Here is an 8,889-nt window from a genome sequence, read left to right on the forward strand (position 1 = left end):
TCAATTCTAGGCTGTTTCTTAGGGCCCGAAGTTGGTCCCAATGAGGTCACGTTGGCAGGAAAAACTCCTGGCCCAAGTCATCTGTTAATATCAGGAAGGGATTGCATCCAACCCACTACTGTAAATACTCTGCTTCGAAATAATTTATTACACAAGCTAATGTAAAGACAAACTTGCTGTGCATATGGTTCAATATTGACTTGAGTAAAAATACATTATATTTCATAATTAATCTCTTTCCAGGCCAATAGAGGGTTAATTCTGTGTCTTAGCCTCCCAAGCCGCCTGATCATGAGTGTTCGCTGCACGGTGAGTGGTAATCAGTCTAGAAATAACAAGGCTATTTGTGTCTACCATCCCAAAATATCTGTCCTTACACTTCTCTTGAAGTCTTTGATGCTGAGAAGATTAACTGGTAAGTGTTATCTGATATGCAGTCAGTCAGTTGTTGCTAATGCATCTGCCACTACTCAATCTGCTTCTCAGGTTCCCATTACAATAGAGCAGTGTTACCCAAACTTGGTCCCCGGCACCCCAAGGGGTGTACGTTGTGGTTTTTGCCCTAACACTACACAGCTGATTCAAATGATCAAAGCCGGATGATTAGTTGATTATTTGAATCAGCTGTGTAGTGCTAGGGGGAAAAACTAAACGGACACTCTATGGGGTCTTGAGGACCGAGTTTGGGAAGCCCTGCAATAGAGAGTCTTACGTATGTTCTATTGGAGCTTGTTCCAATATCAGTTTACTAGGGAAATGACTGAGTCTATCCCTAGTGTCCTTTTATGACCATGGAATGACCAGAATATTTATTAGTCATATTTTGCCAGCCTGCATTCATGAGCACTCTTTCTCTCTGTCTGGTCTCATGGGTGTCAAAAGTTGTTTTGACAGCATTGCTTTGATCTTGTTGTTGGTGACCTTAGCTAACCTGTTTCTAACGGAATATCTGTCCACCGAAGCGTTATGATATTCAGTATTAACTTCATTCGTTGAAACGTGGTGTGTTGTATTTCTCATGAATTCAAGATGCCATGTGTCCTCTTTAGCTGGCTATGCTCCCCATTTTGGGGGGAATATTCTATATTATTTTCAACCAAATGTTCTGTCTCCCAGTCATGGAAAAACTACTCAGTTTCATACTTGAGTTCAAGTAAAGATACCTTAATAGAAAATGACTCAAGTGAAAGTCACAGAGTAAAATACTACTAGAGTAAAAGTAAAAGTATTTTGTTTTAAATAAACTTAAGTATCAAAAGTAAATGGAATTTCTGATCTGGCGGACTCACTAAACACAAATGCTTTGTTTGTAAATTGTCAGAGGTAGTAGGGATGATCAGGGATGTTCTCTTGATAAGTGTGTGAATTGGACCATTTTCCTGTCAAAATGTAACGAGTACTTTTGGGTGTCAGGGAAAGTGTATGGAGTAAAAAGTACATTATTTTCTTTAGGAATGTAGTAAAGTAAAAGTGGGATGGTCTCTTACTTTTGCCAGATAGTCTTTCAAGGACAATAACTTGGGCTCTTTTAAACCCCCGGACAACACTTCACTTGGCAGAATCAGTGACACACAACCAAAAGATGGAGGAAATAAATCATCAAAAGTAATATGGAACAGTGGTGGAAAAAGTACCCAATTGTCATACTTGAGGAAAAGTAAAGATATCTTAATAGAAAATGACTCAAGTGAAAGTCACCCAGTATAAAGCATTTCACATTCCTTATATTAAGCAAACCAGACAGGAGCATTTTCTTGTTTTATTTATTTATTTAAGGCTAGTATTTTTAGTTAAGTACTTTACACCACTGCCTTCTCCATAGCAATGGTGTAAAATACTTAAGTAAAAATACTTTAAAGTACTACTTTAGTAGTTTTGTGGGGTATCTGTACTTTTAAAAGTTGTATAAAATATAAATAGTAAAGTACCGATATCCCCCAAAAAATACTTAAGTAATACTTAAGTATTTTTTACTTAACTACTTTTTACACCCAAAAGTATTCCTTACATTTTGAATGCTTAGCAGGAGAGGAAAAGGATCTAATTCACACACTTATCAAGACAACATCCCTGGTCATCCCTACTGCCTCTGATCTGGCGGACTCACTAAACACATGCTTTGTTTGTAAATAATAAACTTTTTTTAAATGGTGCAGTCTGGTTTGGTTAATATAAGCAGTGTGAAATGATTTATACTTTTACTTTTGATACTTAAGTATATTTATAACCAAATACTTTTGACTTTTACTAAAGTAGGATTTTACTGGGTGACTTTTGCTTTTACTTTGAGTCATTTTCTATTAAGATATCTTTACTTTTCCTCAAGTATGACAATTGGGTACTTTTTCCACCACTCCTTCCATATTACTTTGATTATTTATTTCCTCCATCTTTTGGTTGTGTGTCGCTGATTCTTCCAAGTAATTTGATAAGTGAGATGTTTCCTGGGGATTTAAAAGAGCCCAAGTTATTGTCCTTGAAAGACCATCTGGCAAAAGGAAGAGACCATCCCATGATACTCATTTGCATAATTGCCTAGTTTTCATTCCCTTGAAATAGTCCAGGAATATGCTGTTTCCTATCAGAGGATGTATAAATTAAAGCAGAGTCAAAGGGTACACCGCCGCTCACACACACACTCGAAAACCATACTCGCTTAAAAGACACCCACATCAACAACACACATACATCCACTCTGTACTGTTTTGAATAGAACCACATCGTGTAATGCTGTGGGTGCAGTTGGTAGACTGCTGTTCAAACGAGGGCCTTGTTCTAGAGTTTACCTGGAGCTACTGCAGTGCCTGGGTCACGAGGGGTGTTCATGTGAAGTCTACCCTCTTCCCTGCTAAGACATGTCCCCACGAGCAAATGGTCGGTAGTGTTCACTGTGATATGAAGTACATTCCCAGCTCTATGTGAGCCTCGGGGTCAGAGGAGGATGGGACTATTAGAGACATATCTATAATTTGTAAAATCTCCCTCTGGGGCAAGACAAAGGTTCTTAACATTCAAAATTAACTGAAGTCCTACATCACAGTACATGGATAAATCTAGAGAAATCTATAACGTGGGTAAATCTTTCTCTTGGATTAGAGAAACAACTGAACATTCAGAACTGTAAATAACTAAATCCAGGGAAATCGATCAATTCAGTACATCTTGTTTCTTCTTGTAACATTCTCCATATTGCTTTCTTCTATCAACTGTGGGTAGAAAAGTTTAAATGATTTATACATATTTTCCATTTCACCTACAGTTATGTAGACAGGTGTTAACGTAGAAGATTTTACAATGGTGAGTTCCCAGACTTCTTCCATCTCCACCCCTGATTGTAAGTGTTTAATCTGGTACAGTTTTGCCTGCTGGGATGTACTATTACATGGTTAGTTCAAGGCCATTGTACAATAACTATATTTGGTTATGAGACGTTGTTCTAAGAAACACCCTGTGAAACAGCAGGAGCATTGATCAGCACTTGTAATAGACCTTTAACGGTGTACTGAGGTTGAACTGGGGTTAACGTACACTACCGGTCAAAAGTTTTAGAACACCTACTCATTCAAGGGTTTTTCTTTATTTTTACTATTTTCTTCAAATAGCCACCCTTTGCATTGATGACAGCTTTACACACGCTTGGCATTCTCTCTGTGCTGTGCTCACTTGAACAGAAAGGTGGCACGGCTGTCCTTTATGGGCAAATTTTGTCATCTAAGTCGGGCATTCTCTGGAATATTGGTGCTTTCAATACAACTGGGAACTTGGGGGGGAAAAGGTTGAATCATGATGACGTCCGTGATCTTCAGGTCGGAGCTCGAGAAAGGAGTCAGAGTTTCCCTACTCGTTGGGAACTCGTTTAAAGCGTATTTTACCCCAGTCTGAGCAAATTTTTTTCAGAGTTCACAGTTGTTTTGAACTCACTCAAGTTTCCAGTTTTGAGCGCGGCTGAAGTCATGCTGGATTGACAGCATGGCCAATGTTGAATGTTTATCCTTTTAGGCTTGGAAAAGAGACCCTTGAATGCAGACCCTGGACAACACACACACTCCACTGAATAGCAGGCTAGTGATTGCTTTGCAATGCTTGCAGTTAACCACAAAAAAATGTATCTTCATTATTTCTCTTCCTACAACAAGGATTGAAAAGGATTTGCCAGATTGTCGACTTGATTCATGATGATGACGGCTATCTTGCTAGCTAAGATTTTGAAAGTATGATGTTGACATGATCAGTCCAATCAAAGCTACTGTAGATATAATGTGATTTGACTCTTTTATCTGTGACCTAATGACCTTGAGCTTTCTTGGGGCTTTAATTTTCAAGTGTCCGCATGAGTGACAGAACACTGAGCCAATCACAGCGCAACTAGAGAACATTACCAACCCCTACGCTCCATATTTTCTGCTGGCTGTCCCACCACCACAGAAAGCATTGAGCTAGGCTGAAACACCTGCATTTTGGAGCTGCCTTCCTCAAGAAAGCAAACGAGATGTTTGAATGTGGCTTTGTTAAGTAATTTTTTTTTTTTTTTTTTACATTGTTACATCATTAATGCCAAAATTACATTCAAAACACATGGGGCTAAAAGCAGGTGGTGCTCTGCCACATCACTTATCATCTGTCCTATTGGGTCCCCCCTACCCCATCCAACCCCTCTTGTCTCTCTCTTGGACAGACAGAGTGACAGTCCAGACACACATATGGGAGTTGGATGCCTCTTTTGCAGAGTGTGTGTGATAGGCCCAGATGTTGAGTCAGTCTGGTCAGGTCTGAAGTTGTAGTCCCATGTAGGATTGGTGCTCTTCAGCTAGAGGCTGATACAGATCTGTGTCTGGCTCTGAGTGAATGGAGGATACTCCTTATCTCCCACTGACTATGGGCAGTCTGGCTGCTTACAGTTGACACTGCTGCTCTCCACAGGTGAGAGAATGCTGCCTTTTGCACAAACTGCAGTTTGTGTGTGTTATATCTCCCGTGAAATCGCTAGAGGAAGAGGCTAGGTATGCAAGCACTGAGAAGGATTGTTTCAAAGGCTGGAGCCATAACTCTTGGCACTTTGTTCAGAACTCTTTGTGGTTTCGTCCAGCAGTGAGTATTCACTTCTCAGCTGTCACAAGTTTTAACAAATATATATTGTTTTGGACATATTTTATGAACATTGTCAACTAAATGATATATTTCATGTTATGGTGTAGGTTTGGTTTAAAGTGATGTTGCTTCATGAGTCAGAACTCTGTCCTGAATGGATCACTGTGTGTTGTTATTGGGGGGTTGGGATGAGGTTCAACACACAAACTCAATTTGTCCATGTGTAGGCAGGCTACTGTAGCCTACGTGTTCCCTAGAGGCCAGCTTCTTGCGTCATCATTAACCTGAGGCTCCGCTTGTAGTGTGGGGAAGGGTTTCTGAAGTTGGAAAACGCTTTCTTGGTTGCTCTACAACACGGTATAAAAACATTTACTCAAATAGTGATTGTAAGGAAGAAGAAAACAAACTTCTGATTCAATGCAGCGGAGAAAAGAGCCCGACCTTCTGTCATAATTGGCTCCGTACACAGGACAGGTAGTCCCCCACACACACACACAAAACCTGTCAAAATGCCTAATGGCTCTGCTGCAACTAGGTCACTACAAAAACCCTCGTGCGTAATGAACCAACCCATTCAATCGGGTTTGTCTATCCAAATCCCCTCCCATTTGTTTTGGGTAATAGCGCGCGTTACCGTTGATGTGGCAGAGAACAAACATCTTGTTTGCGAGCCTTTACAACATTTATTCTTAAAACTGTATTGTAATTACACATGTATTTCGCAATTATATCAAAGAAGAAAAAGACGGCAACAGTTTGAGACATAAATCATGAATGCATTTGCAATTGCGCACGGTGCATACAGTTCCCATCCAGATACAGATAAAGGCCAGGGGAATGAGCGCAGCGTGTCATTTTTAAATTAACTGATTATTGTTGCCATTAAGAATCCCTTTCCTAATATTGAGTTGCACCCCCTTTTGCCATCAGAATAGCCTCAATTCATAGGGGCGTGGCCTTTTAAAGGTGTCAAGCGTTCCACAGGGATACTGGCCCATGTTGACTTCAATGCTTATTCCCACAGTTGTGTCAAGTTAGCTGGGTGTCCTTTGGGTGGTGGACCATTCTTGATACACACGGGAAACTGTTGCGCGTGAAAAAACCAGCAGCGTTGCAGTTCTAGACAGACTCAACCCGGTGCGCCTGGCACCGTCTTGCCCATTCACCCTCTGAATGGCACACATACACAATCCATGTCTCTATTGTCTCAAGGCTTAACAATCCTTAATTAACCTGTCTTCTCCCCTTCATCTACATTGATTGAAGGGGATTTAACAGGTGACATCAATACGGGATCATAGTTTTCACCTGGTAAGTCTATGTCATGGAAAGAGTACGTGTTCCTAATGTTTTGTACACGCAGTGTATACCATGACCACCACATCCTAGATAAGATAAAGGCTAAAGGCCTAAGACACAGGGCTGAGGCAGATGCATGTGTAGTAATAGCCCTTCCATAGTGTCTGGAGTGTCCCATGGGTGTTCCTAATGTTTTTTACAGTGTATTTGATGCAAGTGAAGTATGCTTTGTCTAAATCAATTGACCACATCCACATCAGTTGTGCACAGTGCGCGTTAAATTATATTTTAGTGCTGGGGGACATGTTCTCAATTACGTCTTTGAATTACTTAATTATGCTCAGGAGATTAGTAAGTACATCCATACTACACACTCTCCATCCATTTTACTCCCTAATCTTGTTAAATATTTCCATGCGGGATCACGCGTTCATTAGAGTTTGTGTCGGTCTGAGAATCATGCAGTTGGCTTTCTCTATGAGAAAGGAGGAGTTAAGAGAGGCGGTGGACCCTTTTAAGAACCCACGGTCACTTTATGCGCCTGAGAGCTCAGTTGGATAGGCTTCAGTTCACACATTATGATTGCTTGGAGCCTACTTGGACGTCCAAATGGTAGAGGATTTTCGCTCATGCAATCCAGCACCAAGTAGCTGTATTCAGACTCAGACTAGGATTCTCATCACTTGGAAGTACCATATATGGGCCATGTGCAAAATACAGTTGGATAAACCGTTGACTCTAAACAGTTACTTGGGAAAGAGACGATTTCACATGGATGATTCTCCACTGTGAGCATCTGGGCTCTTCACTCTGTGTTAAAGTTCGTTCTGGAGACCTCCGTTTGTGGGAAAATATCACTCCAATTTCAGGGTTGCGACATAAACGTGACCTAAACTACTTTCACCTCACACATTCTGTGCTCTTTTTTTTCCTGCGGTCACAGTCCAGTTGAATAGGATAGGATGTCTATAGAATAACTAGTTACTTCTGTTACACTATAGAGACCACAAAGAAAATATTTCAAGGCATTTTATTTCCACCTCATTCAGCAGCCTATTACAGCAGAGAGCAGCAGACATGATGGACAACACGTCTCAACATAACTTCATCATGCACCACCACATGGAGCTGAGCACCCTCACCGTGTACAGTGAGAACAGCACCAACAACACCGGCGCCAGGGAGCAGAACTCTACGACCTGCTCGCTCCGCATTCCACAGGAGCTATTCCTGACGCTGGGCCTCATTAGTCTGGTGGAGAACATTTTAGTGGTGCTGGCCATCATCAAGAACCGCAATCTGCACTCGCCCATGTACTACTTCATATGCTGCCTGGCCGTCTCCGACATGCTGGTCAGCGTTGCCAACGTGGTGGAGACCATAGTCATGTTGCTCACCGAACACGGGCTGCTAGTTGTCACACCTGAAATGCTGCGGCACCTGGACAACGTCATCGACATCATGAACTGCAGCTCGGTGGTGTCGTCGCTGTCCTTCCTGTGCACCATCGCCGCCGATCGATACATCACCATATTTTACGCGCTGCATTACCACAGCATTATGACCACGCAGCGCGCCGTGACCATCATCGCGATGGTGTGGCTGACCAGCATCACCGCCAGCATACTTTTTATTGTCTACCACTCGCACACCGCCGTCATTGTATGCCTCGTCACCTTCTTCTGCATCACTCTCGTCTTCACCGCTGTGCTCTACATGCACATGTTCATCCTGGCGCACGTGCACTCGCGGCGCATCATGGCCATCTACAAGTCTCGCCGCCAGGGCACGAGCATGAAGGGCGCCATCACGCTCACTATCCTGCTAGGGGTCTTCATCCTCTGCTGGGGACCCTTCTTCCTCCACCTTATTCTCATCCTCACCTGCCCCACGACCCCCTTCTGCACCTGCTTTTTCAGCTACTTCAACCTCTTTCTCATCCTCATCATCTGTAACTCTCTCATCGACCCTCTCATCTACGCCTATAGGAGCCAGGAGCTGCGCAAGACACTCAAGGAGCTGCTCTTCTGCTCCTGCGTCACCTTTCGATGCGATTCCATACTTGAGTGTCTATTTCCATGGAAGTTCACGTGACTGCAGGATTTGTTCAGGAATAAAAGATTATTTGATATTTGCGGCACTATTAGGCGTATGCCTGCGGTTGTTGTTGAATTAACTGAAATACATGGTTAATGAGACCTCAGGTTGGATTGCGCACAACGGCACAGCCACGAATGGGACCTTTTACCAACCCCTGGCCTCTTCCATGTTGCAGGCCAAGCCATACATATGTGCTATTCTTGCGTGTCGAATAAATACTTGAATCATAATCTGAAGCTAATTATACACAGCAAATGTGTGATCAGAATTGTAACACCCACAGTGTTAAATTTATCACTTTCTTGGAAATCATATGTTACCATCTCAAATAGCCTCGTGTTAAACTAACACTTTCAAATGTGTTGATAAATCAACAACCCTGGCACAATGGGTGTTGCGAAT

General features: G+C 42.2%; 1 protein-coding gene across 1 annotated transcript; it reads left to right on the plus strand.

Moving 5' to 3' along the window:
* Positions 1-7,271: 7,271 nt before the first annotated feature.
* On the plus strand, positions 7,272-8,508 carry LOC116359502 (melanocyte-stimulating hormone receptor). The gene has a single exon (XM_031812286.1). It carries the CDS (start codon positions 7,465-7,467, stop codon positions 8,479-8,481), a length of 1,017 nt encoding a protein of 338 aa, XP_031668146.1. The 5' UTR covers positions 7,272-7,464; the 3' UTR covers positions 8,482-8,508.
* Positions 8,509-8,889: the final 381 nt, after the last annotated feature.

Source organism: Oncorhynchus kisutch, linkage group LG3 (genome assembly GCF_002021735.2).
Source record: "Oncorhynchus kisutch isolate 150728-3 linkage group LG3, Okis_V2, whole genome shotgun sequence".
Lineage (NCBI taxonomy): Eukaryota > Metazoa > Chordata > Actinopteri > Salmoniformes > Salmonidae > Oncorhynchus > Oncorhynchus kisutch.

Bases quoted from the DNA above. Each gene is read 5' to 3' on its own strand.
- LOC116359502 (XM_031812286.1), top strand. From the start codon at position 7,465: ATGATGGACAACACGTCTCAACATAACTTCATCATGCACCACCACATG.